We start from the raw sequence: 19,686 nt of genomic DNA on the forward strand, positions 1-19,686 counted from the left end.
TTTTTGCTAATAAAACAAGAACTTGACAATTACAGAAGTTTTAAAAAAGGATTTACCACAAAATTAAAAAAATTTTGGAAGTAAAATTTTAATTGCACACAAGCTTCTTGATAAAAATGAAATGCCTATAATGATTACAATGAAAACAATAAACAATGACCATTTTAGATATTAATCGTACAAAGCTAATACAAAGTAGCAGTTAAAATTTTTTAAAAATGACTACTGTAAATATATATATTTGTGTATAAGTTGACCCCTCAACGTTTAGGAGAAAGTCGGGGAAAAGTCCAAAACAAAAGCTTTTACTTTTCCAAAAAATAGGCAAGGTATGTCCACGATCTGTGAGGAGAAAAGTTTTAAAAAAATGAAAACGAAAGGTAAATAACATGCTTATGATTGAAAAAGAGTGAGTTTTATAATTTTGTACAAAAAGGTTCCATTGCTGCAATCACATTTTTTGTTAACAGCTCATTTTTACAATTAAGATTTTTGTTTATTATTGCTCCAATTATGAACTAATATTGATAAAATCTTGCGTTGCAGCCATATTACATTCATTTCTTTTTTAATGAGCAAAACTATAGGGAAAAATCACGAATCTAGAGTTTTCTGCAATTTGAGTAGTCTGTCTTATGCAGAACCCCCTCAAATTTACGCAATTTTGATTGTACGTGGATTAAGATTTGACACCTTCATTTTACTTTATGTGGATGAGTTTCGGTTTCACGCAGATGAGGCAATGCAAACAGATAAAATTTTCCCCTCCTTTAAAATCCAAACTCCTAAAGATTGCAGATTACGCGTAATCAACTGCATTTTGGCGAGCTAATAATCTAGCTTGGGCCATTGGAGATATTTGATGCGATTGGTTCCAGAGCTCTTTCCAGAAGTAAAGTTATTAACCTCATACAGTGCAGAAGTCACTGGAAGAAGAGCTCTTAGGAGTGACAATGGAGACCAAAACTAACCAGGATATAGATGTTGGTGAGGGACAAACAAAAACGTTCACATTGAAAATTTTGAGCCATTCCTAGGCAATAGAAGTGATTTTTCCGATTTGTTAGTGCAGGAAGATTCTATCATGAAAATGTCACAAGTGATCATGGATGCGTTAATGTTCTGCAAAGAATTAGAGAAAAATTCTTAATGAGTGCCAAAGGACTATCATAGCCTGCTCCTCTTTATAAACAGGACACAAAATTAATTTATGTTTTCTTTATGCATGTTGTGCATAAAAGTCAACATAAGTACACATTAAACTTATTTTACAATTAGTCATAACTAGAATGAAGTATTTTGTTATCTACGGAACCGAACCCATATTTTAACACTAGTATTAGGTCTCAATTTACGCAGCATTTCTGTGGAACGTAACCCCCGCCTAAAAGGAGAGTCGACTGTACTATAATTATTTAATCTTTATTTCATAGGTAGATCATATCTAATTATAAGAATGCAACTACTTCTTTAGCATTTTTTAAAGTGTTGGACTAAAATCTGGAAAATGTTCACGTTGCTGAATGTTTTTTTACCCCCCAAGAATTGCCCCCCCCCCCCCCAAAAAATGGAAATTCTGTTTTGAGTACAAGTAGACCCCCCAACTTTAAACCTTATTTTTTGTGCTTAATTTCTCAACTTATATGCGAGGGTAGACAAAAAATGACTAAGAAAATCTTACCGTTAGCTCCAGCTCGCATAACAGCAGGAATAGCAACTGAACCTGAACTTGCGTGGGATGGTTTTGCGGCAGGATTATGTTGCAGTATTGTAGCTCTAATATAAAAACAAAGAAAAAGTATGAATAACTAATTTTAAAAAATCAATATTCAACTCTTATAAAACTTCAAGCACCCATACATTACTGCCTAGGATTCAAGAGTATGTTTTTTTTTTTTTTTTTGTAACAATTGAATGTTTCTTTGTATCATATATTATCAGTAGTCCTGAAAGACGTAGATGGATTTCAAGGAAATCATGAATGTATGGAATTTTTCAGTCCCATGAAACGTTTTCAAACTTATCGCCATTTTTTGAGGTTTGTGTGTGCTTAAATAATAACGCGATATAAAAAAAGTCTAATATGTCTTCTTTTCTTATATCTTATGTAATATATTGGGTAATATGAGTGTAATAGTGTTTAAAGGGTGTTATTTCATGTTCACAGGCTCTGTTTTAAAAATACATTTAGAAGGTCATATATAAGTTTCTAACTTTCTATTAAGAATTTTTTCAATTTATAAATTAAAAATGCTACTTCAAGGAAATTCACTTTATCATGGTGGGGTCTGGAATGGATAAACCATGATAAACGAAGGTTAACAGGACTGCATTTTAACAGGACACATCAAAAATGAAGTGAAACCTAAAGAGTTCACACAAATAAGGTCAACTTAATTAAAAGTTTATAAGCAAGATCATGGCACTAGGATTGGCATTCAGCAGTTACAAACTTGGGCTACTGTTGAGTTGAGGTGAGATGGTAGCACTGCTTTGGAATAAATACAATTGCATCCAACAATCATTTTACTAAATATCTGGCTGAAGAAGTATCAACATCATTTCTGAAATACTTACTTTGCTGGAGAAACACTATCTTCCACCATGGTTGAACCTTCATCTCCTTCAATACCAAAATGATCCTTTGCTTTTTTCTGTCAAAAGAAATTAAACTATATTTTAAAAGATGTAAATTTCAGAACTATTCAGGGCGATTTCAAATTAATCAAGGTTAGGTTATTTAAAAAATTTAATGTATTTTTTCCAGATTTTGAATCATGTACTAAATTTGCGCACAATGAAATCTATACAACAGCTGATAGGAATTTATATAAGATTATACATCAATGGAAAGCATTTTATAATATTACATATAAATGGATAGCATTGAATCCAATAATGCGATTTTGAAAAAATTTCAAGTCCACACTATTGTTACCATTGGTTTCTGGCATTACCACACTTTTGTAGCAAAGATCTTTTAGGCATCTGACTTAGGTTAAAGCCTTAATAACGAAGAATGTTTTTCAAATTCTCAGTGAGAAAATGCATTTACTTTATCAAAACTAGTATATATATATATTTTTTTTTTTTTTTTCAAAAAGACAATAATGAAAATTTATATTAAATGAAAAGAAGTTATTTTAAAGTTGTGCAAAAAGTTTTTGCAGGGAGGGAAAAAAAGTTACAAACTTAAAATTTAAAACATTTCAGACAAAAAATATCTACCTTTTTCAATATGATGTCTATGTATCCATTAATAAGCTGTTGAATTTGTTCTCCCTCAGTGGTTTGGACGGATAAATATTGGTCAGTATAATCCCCAAAGTCCTAAATGTACAGATAATATTCATTATATAAAATTAGTGAAAAAAAAGAGAAAAATTAAGACTTAAAAATGGAAAATAACTTACCAGAGTAAAACTATTTGGGGATGCAGCACATCTTTTCACAGAAGTTAATGGCCAAGTTTTTAAAATCTAAGAAGCAGAGTAAGAAGAAAGCTGCTTTAAAGCTTATTTTATTGGTTACATGAAGCAAAAATGAATTTTACAATATAATTTGAAGTGGAAAAATGAATGTAAACATAGATGTTATAATCCAATTTATTTATATTTTGAGCATATGAGGCAGTGAGGAGCAAAGGGATGCAAGTGGACATTTTCAAGTTTTGAGTTAAACGTGTTTAAAAATTAGCTCCTAGGTAGGCTTTCATTGAAATTTTTTTTTAAATCATGCTGTATAGCAGCAACTACCAGGGTTACTAGTACCATTTCTTGCCCCAAGTCAGAGGAGGGGTTCACTTACAATGTGTACTGGTTACCTCCAAATTTTTAGTTTTGCCACTTACATCCCTTTGCTTCTCACTGCCTCATATGTATAAGAGGTGATTAAAAAGCTTCAGTTCAAAGGCTGCAATCCAAATTCGGTATACCAGTCTTGTAAAATTACCTTTAGAAATCGGACAATCACCCCACTGCTTCATCAGCTTAAATGTGCCGTTTTGGTAAAAACTCCCCTTTCTGATGCTTGAAGAAGTCTGAAACAGTCAGCTGTGTGTTTGTTCTATGTCACAGAACCATGTACTGCTTTAAGGAGCGAAGGAGTGAAAATTACATGGGAAAAGATCAGAACTAAACCCATGTCTATAAGTTTTGCTTTTCCTTTTATTCTGCACATGACCAAAAGGTGATAAAAATATGTGCAATTTGGCACGCATTATGGAAATTCAGGTAATTCAATTCGTAAAAAGGCATGCCTTTTATCAAGATGCTGAGGAAAAGAAAAGGGGAACGTTGATGAGTGTGGAGTTTAAAGAGAGCACTTTTCCCTCTTCAATGCATCATCAGCTGCCCGCTTATTGTTGTCTATATTAGATTTAGATGGTCTTTCCAACCAATTTAAATCTTGAGCAAAATCACGATCAGCACTGAACTTGGCACACCATTTCACTGATGTGTACTATTTATATTTTTAATCATCAGAATGTTTGACATTTTGAATTCAAAAAACCGCAAATCATTTATAAAACATTCAAATGTAACATTTTCAAATTCCAATGGTCTTTTCTCCTATCTTCAATGATGCTTAATTTCAACTTAAATAGAATACAATTGACTAAGTTTTGGAGCCATATTGTCAATTTTCAATGGAAAATGTACTTACAGGGGTCATCTCTTCCACCTCTTATACAAATTGCAGAGGTGGAATTGACTGATAACCTCATCGCCAATGAGCAAAAGGCACATCATTTAGGCGATCAGGGGCATTTTAGAAACAATGTAATTATGCATTTTTGATGCATTTTTGTCATTTTCCGCAAAAAATATGTTAAATACAAAACCTTTGCACCCCATCCCCCGGAATTTTTTAAGTGGTGGGTCTGATGATCAATCCAGTTACCATTGTTCCAAGTTGGAGAATAGGTAATTGTCTACTAGACAGGGATGTCGTATTCTTCCAAGATCAAGGGTGCACCCCCTAAATAGTGCAAAGACACCCTCCCAAGAGCAAGAGCCCCCTAAAAAGTAGAAAAATACTCCCTCTAAACACAACCCCCTAAAAATATTATTGGTGCAGTCTGCACTATGCACCCCCCCCCCCCCACCCCTAGGTGGGCACCTCTGCTACAAGATGTCCATCTACAAATTATCATTTTTGAAAAGGCGAATGCTGCCTCCGCATTTGTAAAGACACACATTACACAACACCAAAAGGATTCAGTTAATCAGAAGCAAAAACCAAACCTACCTCTTTAGTTTTTTCGTCTAATCTTAAGACACTATCTTTTGTAACTCCAAGTAATTTTGGTACCAATTTGTTTTTACCTTTCATTTTCTCCTGTAACACAACATCCAGATGTTATGTATATTATAAGAAAACAAATTCACTGCTCAAAGGCATGAGTACGTATTTTAGAACCACATTAATTAAGGCTCACCTTGACAAGGAAAAACGTAACACCATAGGTTTTCAAGGACCTGGCTGAAGAAACATATTTCACTTTAGCTTCTAATTCATTATTGCCACTGTACTTTTTATGTTCCTGGTGAAGATAATTATTAAATATCAGTTATTTATTATAAATAAAAGTAAAGAAAAACTTAAAGATACTTGGAAAAAAAAAAAAAAAAACTTACAGCAAATACTTTCTTTTCAATGCCTTTCATTTTATAGTAGTCTTTTGGTAAAAACTCTTTAAGACTGAAAAATAATAGAAGTATACAATGTATAAATGGATGTGAATCAATTTATCAAATTCATACAGCTAAGACACATTCTTTATATTTTGCAGAATAAGCAAGCAAATAGGATACAGCTAATTTAAAGGCAATTCAATATGTCCCTTAGTACTATGATAAATGTTTCTAAAAATACATACAATGAAATCCCACTGCAACTAATACCAATACAGTAAAATGTCAGTTTCAATGAAAGATATTTCCGTCCCAATTTAACTTACATTACATTGCTTGAATTCCATTACAATAAACAAAATTTGTGACCCCTTAAAGTTTGTTGCAACTTGATTTCACTGTATATACATTAAGAAACAAAGAAATGCCTTTGTGCAGAAAAATAAAAGAAAATATTCCAAAGCTAAATGAAACAAATTTGCAGATAACTGTATACACATATTTCGAGGTTGCAAGGAACCTCCCTATTAATGCATAACAGTTGAACATATAGATGAAAAGACTTTTGTGAAGTCTTTTCATCATAAGCTCAACTCTTTTGCATTGAAAAAAAGGGGTTCCTTGAAATATCGAAACAGGTCTCTGCAAGTTTGTGCGATTTAAAAATGAAATACTTTCTTTTTCTTACGTATTTATACATTTTTTTCTGCGGTTAAAATTGATAACAGAAAATTTTAAACCTTTGGAAAGTGACACATACACATGCACTCAATTAAAAAGAATTAAATAAATTTAAAACATACAAAAAAAAGGGAGATAAGATTTATACTGCTCAATTCATAATGCAACTATTAAATCAATCACTAAGCATCAAGGACGGATACAAGGGAGGGGCGATGGGGACGATTGCTCCTCCTTTGAGGGACCCTGCACAGGCAATTTTCTCGAATTTAAGTCAAGTATATTCCATCTTTAATGACGTTAAGGAAAAGAATGGAGCTTGATTCTCCCTTCCAGAAACCTTTCGAAATTGAAGTTCTAAAAAGGCATTTTCAGATGATCTTTGGTGATGTTCGGAGGGGGAACTTGGAGGTCTTCCCCCAGGACATTGAAGTTAAAAGACATGATTGTAGACATTTCAGGTAATGTTAGGGGAAGGAATGAAATCAGCGACTTGCCTCCGGAAATTTGTCAAAACTGAGGCTTCAAAAAAAATGCAATTTTAGACGATGCTCTATGATGTTAGAGGGGAGGGGCTTGAAACATCCCCCAAATATATTACGAAATTTAAGTTCTAAAACGTAATTTTACAAACCTCTTTCACTGGAAAAAGAAAGAAATAGGTTCCATAGCCTCTCTGGATAGATCTCAAAATATTTAGTTGTGTTTAACAAAAATGACCTCCTCCCCCCCCCCCCCCCCCCCACAAAAAAAAGAAAAAAATGTAATAGTTTAAATGAACCGCCCCCTCCTTGAAGAAATTCTAGATCCATCCTTCCTAAGCATTACTGTGACACAATCAATTAGTAGAAAAGAGTTCTCTAAACCAATGGTATGCCTACGAATCCCAGGAAGGACACAGATGTTATTCATCTTTATAGCGCTACTTCAACTTTCACCCCTGCCATGATTGGAAGAAAAAATTTATGACAGAAATTTCTCAAGTAGAAAGGAGGTGTGTTCAAATTTAATTCTCAAGTAGAGAAAAAAGATAAAACTCAAGCACTTTTTATTTAAAACTTATTTTCTGCGTGAAGAGTTAAAAGGTAGAGAGCATGTATTAAGAAATACATTGAAAAATAATGATTTCTTAACAAAGTAAAATATTTCACTTAAGAATAAATACATTTTATACTTTTAGGCACTGAGTAACAGTTTTAACATAAATATGAGTGCAAAATAAAAATTAAATAAATAAAAAGGAACCTCGTTTAACTCAAAGTCCAAGGTTTAACTAATTAGCTGATCATTTAATACTTTTTGACATCTTATTCCATTTTACTCAGTGGCGGATCCAGACAAGGTGTTGGGATGAGCGATTTATCATTATAAGGGGGGGACTAATGAATTTTTTTTTTAAAAGTTTTAGAAATGAAGCTTGATGTTTTTTTTTTTTTTTTTTTTTTTTTTTTTTAAGAATAACATCTATCGTTCAAAGAGTTTGCATGAAAGTAATAAGTGTTTCGAGTGCCACACACACACATAAGAGAGAGAAAAAAAAAGAATTTCTATATCTGGATCCATTATCCAAATTAAACACTTCAACTTCTGATTAGTTTGAGGACTCGTGAACTATTTTCAGTAGCCATTTTAGTTCCTCAATTGTACTTTTTTCCTTATAAAAGAAATGTTGCTGTATCAAGATATTAATTTAATAATCTCTCTCTCACTATTGGATAACAAGATAAAAAGACTGCCCAAAATAACAGATCTGATTCCCCATTTGAAGAAGTTTTTGATTATTTGGTGGTGAATGAGAAAAGTATTGGCTTGGAGGTCCCTTTCAGAAAATTTTTTGATATTTAATGGTATATTTTTGGAAAGACAATTGTTTGCTATCTTTGGTTTCTTGAAGGGAAAAGATGAGATTCAGGAATTCTCCCCAGTCGTTTTTTGATATTAGAGCTTCAAAAACGCAATTTTAATTATGTTTAGTGATGCTAAATAACGGATGGCTTGGGGGCTTTCCCCCGGGAAAAAAAATCGAAATTGAAGTCCTAAAAACGCAATAGTAAGCCACCTTTGATGACGAGCAGAAGACATGGAGTTCTGAACTTTTCGATGTAGTAGTTCCAAAAACGCTGTTTTAGACGATCTTTGAATGATATGATGAAAGGTGAGGGAAGGACATGGGGGCTCCTCTCCGGAAATTTTTCGAAATTTTTAAGTCCTGAATACGCAGTCGCACTAACTAATAAGTCATCTTTTATGATGTGCTAGGGGGGAACAGGGTTTGGGGCTTTCTATCGAAATTGGAACCTTGAAATGCGATATCTGGCCATCTTTGGTTAAGCATTAAAGAAAAAAATGGGATCAAGACCTATCATTCAACTTTTTAATATTGAAGGTTGAAAAACGTAATGTTAGTGGATTTTCATTGATGTTAGGGGAAAAGCCTGGGTTGGGGGCTCTCCCCCCAGATTTTTTTCGGAATTGAAGTTCTAAAAATGTAATTGAAGGTCTTCACTAACGAAATTTTCAAAAAAGTTTTCGATTCCGGCGATTTTTTTCTAAAATTAGAGTTTTAAAAATTCAAAATTTTGGCGATTTTCAATAACATTGTAGAAAGGGGATTGAGAGACTCTCTCCTGGAAAAGTTTTGGAATTAAAGTCGTAAAATTACAGTTGTAGATGATTTGAGGAGGAGTGACCTTTTCCCGGAAATGTTTCGAATTTTGATACCTTTTGGTGGTGGTGGGGGGGGGAGGCAATCGCCCCCGGTTTCACTCCGCTTCTAAAAAATGGAAATCTTTAAAAGACTCAATATTTTGACCTTGAATCATAGCCTAGAGCTTTGGACCCCACTTAAAAGCTCAGATGATGCTTTGGTTCACTTCAAGATTAGCCTAGTCAGTTAAGTGTAAGTGCACAAGATGGTCATTCATTTGGAAAAAAAGTCACATCTCCATTTGCTTTAGGAAATATTTCCAAATTTTGTATTACTATCAAGGTCATCTATGACCGAAATTCTGGCATATGCTCATTAATCATTGTGTAGTTAAAACATTGAGGGTCAGATACAAACTTTTTATAACTTATGTCACAACCCAAACTGTTAAAATGCTGAAAAAAACAAGTGCATTTCAGAGAACATTCTTTAAGGGTAAGATTTAAAAAACAAGATGTATTTTGCTATTATTATGCATATTAGATCCATATATTGCTTAAATAAAATTTAAAAAATGAAAGATAAATTGTGCTTTTATCTTCCCATAAAGCAAATAATAGTCATATTGTGATTTATAGGAAACACGCATACTCTAAAAATCCAGGTTTATGTTTTGTTTCAACATGATCTCCAAACTGTATCTGACATTGTATAGCAGCAAACTGCACAGCCTGATCAACAGTTACAGGATGAGTTCCATTGATTATGGCATCTCTTGCCTAAAATTTAAAAAGGAAGATATCACAATAAATAAAGTAAGCATCATTTCCTTCTTTGTTCTCATGTTTTAAATAAATGTTTTATATAATATTTTGCGAAATAATACTTATGTATAATAAATAATATTAGCGATTACAATAATCTGAACAACTTCTCCCTCAGCCTTTTTACAGACATGAGACTAATATGAACAAGAAGTCGGAAAGAAAAACAAAGCCTGAAAAGTTCTAAAACTCAAAGTTTGCAAAAGGAAAAAAAAAGGGTGTGAAATTGTAGCTTGTGCAAAACGAAAAGAGTAAGTGCATTACTAGAGTAACTATTCTGCATACACAAAAAAAAAAAAAAAAACTTTTAAAAGTAACATAAATGATGCAGAATATTTCTAAAGATACACTTAAATGTAATTTTGCTACAAAAAATTTATCAATTAATAAATTATCATCTTTCCACATAAGTTAAAGTTGCTTCTAACAAAGGATTATTTACAAAAAATAAATAAATAAATAAATAAATAAAGAACTGTGTAAATAAAAATTGGTAAACTTTGTAGTGTAACGTTTGCTCCTGTTTGGTGAATTTTTATGTTTTCAAAAAAAAAAAAAAAAAGAGGGGGAGAGTAAAAATCTTCAATTATCAAATAATATTAGAGTTTGAATCAGGTTAACTTCAGTGGATTGTAAAATTTTGAAACTTAGATCAAAACCAGGAGAGTGAATTACTGGAAATTATCAGTTGGTTGACTGGTTTGCTGTTGGATTTTAAGAGGGAAGAGGGAAGGTTCTGTTTACCAGATTAATTGCATTTCTGTGACAAGATTAATAAGGATTTACATAGCAAAAAACTAAATGTTGGCTTAATTGACTTTCAAAATACTTTTTTAGCTGCAGATGATATTTTTGGTTATATTACACATGGAATGCAAGGGAAATTTAAACTTAAGTTGAAAAGTTGCCGAGGAGGACTAGAGAGAAATAAAGTTGTCTTAGAGGTTATCCTTCTAAGTGGTTTTAAGATTGCTTTTGTTTCATCGGATATTTAAGATTCATACTTTCTTTCAGAGGCCATCAAAATACTATAGTTTATGCAGGGGCCTACCTAGATTGGTGACACCCGGGGAGGTAATTTGTGGTGTCACCTCCCCCTTACCGACCCAAAAGAAAAACAAATTTTTATGTAAACATAAAAGTATGAAATTCATGCAATTTTCAGAAACTACATTTGAGTCATAACGAAATTTTAAGTGGGCTAAAGTACAGAAAAGAAACAAAAGCATGGGTTTCTGGGGTTTTACCCCGGGAAATTTTTCAAATTTGTAGTCTTAAAAATGCATTTAAGCTTTATGTTTTTCAAAAACTTGCAAATTCACTTAAAGTGTCACCCCCCCCTCCCCATAGTCACGCCATTGGTTTATCAATCAAGATATCAAGTAACTTAAAGAGTTTATTTTGAATATGATCAGTAACTTGTATACAACTACAGGCCTATATCAAGACTTTTGAGTGACACATTTGGATCTTTTTCACACATGAATCTTATGTTAAATCATAAATTCTGTAACTTCAAAATCACTGAATCTTCCAACAAACATCATTACAATGCATCAAGTACAACATCAATGTTTGTCAAATGAAGCATGTACTCTAAACTAGGAAAGTACAAACCTGGACATAAAGTAAATTTAATTGCACAGGGTCCCTTGAATCTACATTCTGGTCTGAAAAGAAAAATTTTCGCCTAAGCAATAGAGTTTCCTCTTCATCAATGCCTTGTTCCCGTAGTGTTTTTGAATGATCAACCCAATTCACTGCAAAATAAGAAATATATGTTAAAAAAAATTATTTTTAAAATGCATCTGATTTCTTGCATAATGATAAGTAATAACTTAACTCTTTATCTTTATACTACAGAAATGTAAGTTTTGCTGAATGTAAAATTTCCACAAAATATGGATGGTGAATTTAAGATGTATAGTTTAATATTGGTGAAGAAGCATTTCAAATTTAAACAGACAACCCATGTTTTTTTCATCAAAAAATGTGACATTTAAATTGATTACAATTACTCTATTATGTATTTCTTTACATTTCGATGGTATCCGGCATAGTTTGCATCAAACACGTAGAAAAAAAAACAGGAACATACTTTTGTAAGTAAATACCAACTCAGTTTTAAAAAACAAATTCAGGAAATGTATTAATTTATTGTGTAATTCAAAAGTTTAGTAACAGGATTGCATAAAACTGATGAAAAAGAAATTTTCTTACAACTCATTAGAGCAATAATGAACTTCATATAATTATAAGAGAAAAAAAAAAGAGACAGAATGAGAGAATCCAGATTTGAAATTTTCAAAAGTTAGAAAAGAACCAAAATGAACTTGCTTTGATTTTTGTTCCATAAATATTCATACAAAAAAGAACTGGGTAAAAACTAAGCAACTTCCTAACAACATATTAAAGAGAGTATTAAAAATATAAATAGATGCAAGTGAATATTTCAGAATTATTCATCCGCCCCAACCATGCACAATAAATTTTTTCATTACATTTAAGGCAGTGAGAAGCAAAGGGATGAAAGTGAACATTTTCAAGTTTTGAGTAAAATGCATTTTAAAATTTGGCACTTACACCCCTTTGCGTCTCACTGCCTCATTTAACCTTAATGTCACATATATTTTTCAAAATTTACTCACTACACTTTTCTTTAAATTCTCCTTTCTGCACTTTTTAAAAATATTTATTGCTTATTGGAATCAGATTTTCATATGACATAATATTTTGTTATTTATTTTCAAAGTTCAAAGATATCAACTGTGGGAAATTAATACGTTTTACCACTCAGGGGTACCCACCCCTTAAGGGCAAAGGCGCACCCCCCAAATATCTCGGACCCTCCCCCAATGAAAAAACACCCCTCAAGCTAAAAATTTGAATGGTGCAATCTGCACCATGACCCACCAGGTAAGCACTCTTGTTACCACTTCAGATAGAATACATTTTGAAGAGCATTCAATCAGAGCCTTATACAAAGGGGGGGGGGCCCTAAGGGTCCCCCCCCCCCGAAAAGTTCGGTTTGACATTCAAATGTTCAATGATATTTAAAAATTTCCAAAAAATATTGTTTCATATGTATATTAATTGCATAAAATGCTTTCATAATAGATAACCCGACGGCTTGAACATTAGCTCAAATAGCGCAAAGCTCCGTATGAAAGTTTTAAACCCTCTCGGAAATTATTTTCTAGTTACGGCTTTGCATTTAATTACTTCGAACTGAGAATGTGAAGGACAAGAACAGCTTTTTCCAAGGACGCTCATATAGGGGGCAAGGGGGGGGGGCTCGAGCCCCCCCCCCCTAGAAATTAGAACTTCCTTGCTCTTAGTATTTTTTTCTTTGCAAAAATGTAAAAACAGTTCTTCTCCAGCCATTAATGAATAAGTTAATAAAAATTTCAAATTTTAATGACTCTAATCTGTCCTGAAATCTGCTTCCATGGGGAAAATATCCTGCTAAACCATGATTAAAATATCTGAGCCCCCTTACAATTTTGCATATGGGCGCCCATGGCTTTTTCTACTATATATTGTACATTAAAGGTTGAGAAAAGTGAGCTAAGGACATAATTTGGAAAAAAATATTTCAATGCCATATTAATGTACTCACTGTCATCATCTGTTTTCAGTTTTTTCTTCAACTGTTCCATTTTCTGGTCCTTATCTTTATCTTTTTTATCCTTAAATTAAAAAAAAAAATCATATTTAATGCAGTTGTATAGCTTTCAGACAAAAACATGGTTGAAATCCTACAAAAATAATTAATTCTTGAATAGAGAATAAAATACCTTTCGAAGAGTCAAAGTGCCTGTGTTAGGTTCTTTATTTTCATCAGGAAAATCTCTAATTAAGGAAAATTCGTCATGATTTGAAATGCCTATTTGAAAAAGAGTGTAAGAGTACTAAATAAGTTTTGAAATATGTTATATACATACATACAACGGAATTTGCTTTATTGGGTCACTGGTTAATTAGACTAGCCCCTTATTTGGAACAAATCTTATAGCACAAAAACAAATCCCATTACATAGGCAGCTTATTCCTTATTGGGACAAAAAATATGTTTAATCAGACCATAGAATGCAAGAACAAATAGGAAAAGCTGTAAACTGTCACTAAACTCCTTTATCACATACTGGCTCAATAGGTGTTCTTCCTGCTTTAGAGATGAATTGTGCAGGAACTGCAAGTGAAGGTGAATTGATTTCTCTCTCATAGTCTCTTGTTTCTTTCTTTCTTTTGAAATAAATTTCAAGTCATCTTGGAAAAAAAACTTTGAGTTAAAGGAAGTTAATTTCAAGATATTGAGATTAATTGGCATGGAATTAAAGACAAAGGGGTCGGGACTTGATAAAAACTTCGAGTTATAATAATATTAGAATTATCGAACTTCGAATTATTGCAAATTGACTGTATATAGTTTCATATATCATAGCAATAGTGGTAAAAGAGTTTTTACTTGGGAAAACCAAAAACTAAATTTTTCAAGAAATGTTTTTGAATGCATACAAAATACTTGCAAATAAATGTAAAACACAAAAGGAGTGACTATTATAATAAAAAAAGCACAAATAAGAAAAAAATTCAAAAGACTCAGTCAAGAAATAAAATAAAGCAAAAATGTAATAATAATAAAAATAACCTTTCATACAATGCAGATATTTATTGAGTCAGCAAATAATCATCAAAACTCTAAATCATAAGGGGTTGTCTACAAATGTTATCACATTTTTGGGGAAGAGGGTTCGTGAATTAGCAAGTTTCTGACAAGTGGAAGAGAGGGAGGGGGAAGTTTGACATCACATTTTTTTTATATCAATATGTGTGTAAAAATAGCATGAAATGTGACAAGGAGAAGGGGGGGGGGGGTGTAAGGTGAAGTGTGCCACTTTTGTGAAACAGAAGGGAGGGAGGTCAAAATGTTGAAAACAAATGTGACTACACTTATAGACAGTCCCTTACATTCAATAATAAATTCAGTAATTCACAGCACATTTTAAGGAATCATATTGGATTTGCTACTTGCACAACGTTCTGAAACTATGACCCTACCAATTTTCGTACATATAACAACCATAAGATTAGCAACAACTTGACTATCATCAACTAAAACAGTTTTGACGGTTCCATCCAACATTCGAACACGCAGGGGTCTCATTTTTCGTTTATATTCTAACAAATCCTAAAACAAAACATTAGCTAATCATTATTTTATCAAAAGAAAAAACTTATTAAAAGTTAAAAAGTCACACAGAAGATATAATTTTGGCTCTAAATAAATATTTATAGGATAATGAAACTGAAAGGATATTAACCAAAATGCTTATTTAAAAACTAGATTTTTCTTTTTTCTTTTGGCATATTTTTAAGCTTCTTCAAAAAGAAAAGTAAACATGAATAAGCACATTCAGGACCTGATTACCACGCAGACCCACTAGGCCTGGGTTTAAGGCCCTTTCTTCATGAGGGACCCCAATTTTTTCTTTTAATTTATGCATAGCATTAAAGAATAATGTATACTCAAGAAAATAATAGAGAAAATAATAAGACTGCAAAAATAATTGTTCTGTAAAATGGCCTACTTTTTGCTTTTGAATATTTGTATGTGGGAGGAGGCAATATGCTCTTCATTAATTAATTGAGCAAAAAAGTGTTAGGTAAGAAAATGAATCGCTGTGGTGGGGCCCTGCAAGGGCTAGCACCCACACTCTGAAAATTAAACATTATTTTGCATTTGACTTAAAGTGATTGAATAAAGAGTATGGCCTCTAAAGAGTACCGCAGGTCTTGAGTCTCACTTTCAGATAGTCGGGCCCTGAGCCAGGGTTGTTTTGGTTTAAACGACGTTGGTTTAAACCACAGTTTAAACCCAAGTGGTTTTATATATAAAAAAAAAAAAACTTGTGGTTTTTTTCAAAAACTTCATTGTTTTCCAACAAATGTTTTTATATTTTTTACATATTATTGCAAAGAGTGAAATCTAATTGATGCAAAGTAACTAGGAAAGCTTTATGGACAAATTACAAATTTAATAAATTTAGAAACTTATATTTTTTTAATGTAATGCAAGTTTGCTAGATAGTTTTCCTTTGTTTTTTTTTTTTTTTTTAAATCAATCCAACTCTTCTATTAGGTACATAAATATACAAGGCAGACCAACTAAGTTTTTCTATAATTATATGGAGTAGCTTTTTTTTATTGATTCAATTATCATTATTTTTCAGTCTTTTGCATTTCAAAACAGCAAAAAAGAATATTTCAAGATTTATTGAGATAGGTTATGTACCATTGAAGCGATGCATAGTGTATATAAATTTTAACGCTAGAATATTTAAATGACAAGAGAAAAAATAACTAAAGAAGCCCAAGAACACTTAGAGTTGACATAAAATTATGCTTATGCCTGCACACCTTTTGCATCTCCAATAGAGGATGCAGTTAGAACAAGAAAAGAATATATAAAATAATGAAAACAGAAAATATCAATGTAACTTAGTGTTCTTATAAAAAAATTTAATGCAGAATTTTCAACTTTTTAAAGAACTTTTTTCATCCCAATATGATGAAAGAAGTCTCATGTATGAATGGTGAAAGAATCAATAAATGTTAATTTGTATGAGTCTTTATTATTTAAATATGTTAAAGCATTTTCATACTGAAGCTTTTAATTTTTTTTTCCTCCGATATAAAAATTGTATATTCCTAAACATATTAAACCAGGAGAAATAATGTCTACAATGGAAACCGTAATGATTTTCTTAAAACCTACTTGCCATGTTTCTATAATTGTTGTCACTCACACATTAGGTAGATAAATTACGTAATTTCTAGCTTTTTTTTTAACCTTTGAACAAAATATGCGTTGATCTTTTGATTTTCAAAGTTGTATACAGTAAAACCCCTCCTAACGGACACCCCTCTTATGCGGACAATTTTTAATTTCCCTGTTCCAATGCAAATAACATTATTAAACCCCTGTCTTGCAGACACCTCTCTATTGCGGACAAAAATATTTGTCCCGTTAGTGTCCGCATTAGAGGGATTTTACTGTATAATGTACATCAGACTCGTGATTAATTTGTAGATACTGCAAAATACTGTCTATATGTTTAAGAGTGCATGATTTTCATTTTACTTTTTTATTTATTGTAGATAGCTATGATTATGAAGAAATTAATTTACAAGAATTTGTTCTTGATTAATTGTAATTAATAATATCTGAACTATCACAGTAAGTTATTTCTTTGATTATTTACACCAAGGCCCATTTACGTATTGTATTAATTATAACAGTTAAAGATTTTCAAACAATATTCTCCTATAGAAATTCCTATGTATAAGGAAATGAAATCACAAGATTTTATTCTTAATTATTTAATAAATTAGGAAGAAATGAGGTACAAATATGAATATTAAACATTCCTTAAACAGTTAATTGATAAAATCTTCATGATTTGCCTAAAATAAAATTGGTTTTCTTACAAATAGTATTTAAACCAAATAAACCCTGTTTAAACCAAAAAAACCTGGTTTAAACCAAAAAAGTTTTTTTTTCCACAAAAAAAACCGGTTTTTTACCAACCCTGCCCTGAGCACATTAATATTAAACAATAAAGAAAAGTATCTTCGTATGTTTGACAGAAGAAAAAATAGCAGCATGTATTGTTAGAACAACACAATATAAAAAACAGCATTGATAACTTTCACAAAATAAATGACCTTTCCTTTATTATTTTACCACTATGCTACTAAAATGGGCTCGCGAAGACTGTATACCATCAATTTTAAAGGTGAAGCATGAAATTTAGTTTTATGGAGTAACAAATAGTGATCACAAACAATCAAATTCAGAATATTTGTCATTAAGTTGAATACCGAATATTTAGTGGCAAAGTAGTTACTTAAATAAATAGCGCGAAAGTAAAAGTTGGTCCATTTAATATTTTAATATGTTGCATTGATTTTTAACTCTTTATGCTTATTCATGCTAGACACGAAATAATAACAAGTATTGCATAACATTTATCATTTAATCTCAGGCCTGTGTCCAGATTTTCATAAAGGGAGGGGTTTTAATCTTACCTATGTGTGTGTGGGGGGGGGGGGATTCAACCCCTCACAACCTTTAGTTTTACGACAAATTGTCAATCCCAGTATGGCGTTTATACACCTGTAAGTACTGCTGCCCCTCCCCTCTTTCCCCTAGAAGGATAATTCTGGCTGCACATGTAACCAAAGTATTCCTTCATTTTACAGGTTCACTTTAATCAAACCTTCTTTGTTTCTTTTGAATTAAACCTGTTTACTATGCGGTTTATTGCAACAAGAATTAATAACTCTCCACAAATTCTTTTATAATGTAGAATGTACAGTAGAACCTCGTTTTACGCGGGTTTATTTTACGCGGTTTCGATCATACGTGGTTTAAGATTTGACACCTTTATTTTATTTCATGCGGATGAGCTTCGGTTTTACGTGGATGCGGCAATGCAAACAGATAAAATTTTCCCCTTTTTCAAAATCCAAACTCCTAAAGATTGCAGATTACGCGTAATCAACTGCATTTTGGCGTGCTAATAATCCAGCTTGGGCCACTGGAGACATTTTATACGATTGGTTCCAGAGCTCTTTCCAGAAGTAAAGTTATTAAACTCACACAGTTAAGAACTCACTGGAAGAAGAGCTTTTAGGAGTGACAAAGTAGGCCAAAACCAACGAGGATACCGACGCCGGTGACACACAACCAAAAACGTTCACATTGAAAATTTTGAGCCATTCCTAGACAATAGAAATGATCTTTCTGATTGTTTAGTGAAGGAAAATTCTATCTTGGAAATGACGCAAGTGATCATGGATGCGTTAATGCTCTGCAAAGAATTACAGGGAAAAAGTCTTAATGACTGCCAAAAGACTATCATAGCCAGCTCCTCTTTATAAACAGGACACGAAATTAATTTATATTTTCTTTATGCATGTTGTGCATAAAAGTCGATATAAGTACACATTAAATTTTAATTAGTCATCCCTAGAATGAAATATTTTGTTATCTAGGGAACCAAACACCTATTTTAACACTAGTATTAGGTCTCAATTCACGCGGCATTTCCGGTGGAATGCAACTCCCGATGGTCTACTGTATATCAGATTTTATGTTCTGAAATGATGCTTAATACATTCTTACTTGTAAAGTAAACAAGAACGTGCTTTTTGCAGATGGAAATTACATAACTAAACACAATCGCCAATACATTTTCATAGCTGCAGCATATGCCAAATTCATCATTACCTCCTTACAATAAGCATTATTAATGCTTTGTATTGGTAGCTCATTCAGCGGTTCTACCACCACAGTTTTTCCAAAATATTATTTCAGTCGGTAAAGCTTTAACAATTGTAAATTACAAAACATTTGAATGAAATGTAAAAGTTTTCAAGTTAAAAAGAAGAAAGAAATGCAAGCGTTTAGGGTTTAGGTCCAACTGAGTTGAATTAGAGAAAAAAAATACAGACTTACTGAGTTAAATTAGAGAAAAACTTCAGAGAGAAAGGGGGGAAAAAAGCGCTAAATGCAGACTTTCACATTAAAGTTAATTTAAGTCAATCATTTTCTTCATTTGACGTTTATTTGTTTCCCCAATGGGAGGGGTTTAACCCCTAACACCCTCCCCTTGGACACGGCTCTGTTTAATCTGTTATAAAAGTTGGTCCACTTCAAAGTTCCGACAGAAAAATATTAAAATAAGTTAATAAATTGAGCATTTCAAAAAAAAAGGGGGGGGGGAGATGATGATAAATATTTCATGAAACTAAAGGTAAAAAATCAAACTGGTCATTTAATTTTTTGACGAGATAAAAAAATGAAGAACAGAAGAGCAGGTCAATGTGCCTC

At 32.2% G+C, this 19,686-nt stretch overlaps 1 protein-coding gene across 3 annotated transcripts in view; it reads right to left on the reverse strand.

The window, feature by feature from the left end:
- Positions 1–19,686, reverse strand: part of LOC129235307 (talin-2-like) — a 249,247-nt gene that overhangs the window by 90,467 nt on the left and 139,094 nt on the right. For all 3 annotated transcript variants that reach the window (XM_054869037.1, XM_054869038.1, XM_054869039.1), the window contains exons 4-15: positions 14,850–14,979; positions 13,586–13,674; positions 13,408–13,477; positions 11,406–11,548; positions 9,616–9,743; positions 5,640–5,703; positions 5,441–5,545; positions 5,251–5,340; positions 3,414–3,479; positions 3,229–3,330; positions 2,578–2,654; positions 1,682–1,776 (exon numbers count right to left, since the gene is read on the reverse strand). In XM_054869037.1, the coding sequence (XP_054725012.1) occupies positions 1,682–1,776; positions 2,578–2,654; positions 3,229–3,330; positions 3,414–3,479; positions 5,251–5,340; positions 5,441–5,545; positions 5,640–5,703; positions 9,616–9,743; positions 11,406–11,548; positions 13,408–13,477; positions 13,586–13,674; positions 14,850–14,979 (1,159 nt within the window). The remainder of the gene's footprint in view (positions 1–1,681; positions 1,777–2,577; positions 2,655–3,228; positions 3,331–3,413; positions 3,480–5,250; positions 5,341–5,440; positions 5,546–5,639; positions 5,704–9,615; positions 9,744–11,405; positions 11,549–13,407; positions 13,478–13,585; positions 13,675–14,849; positions 14,980–19,686) is intronic.

Source organism: Uloborus diversus, chromosome 2 (assembly GCF_026930045.1).
Source record: "Uloborus diversus isolate 005 chromosome 2, Udiv.v.3.1, whole genome shotgun sequence".
In the NCBI taxonomy this organism is placed as follows: Eukaryota; Metazoa; Arthropoda; class Arachnida; order Araneae; family Uloboridae; genus Uloborus; species Uloborus diversus.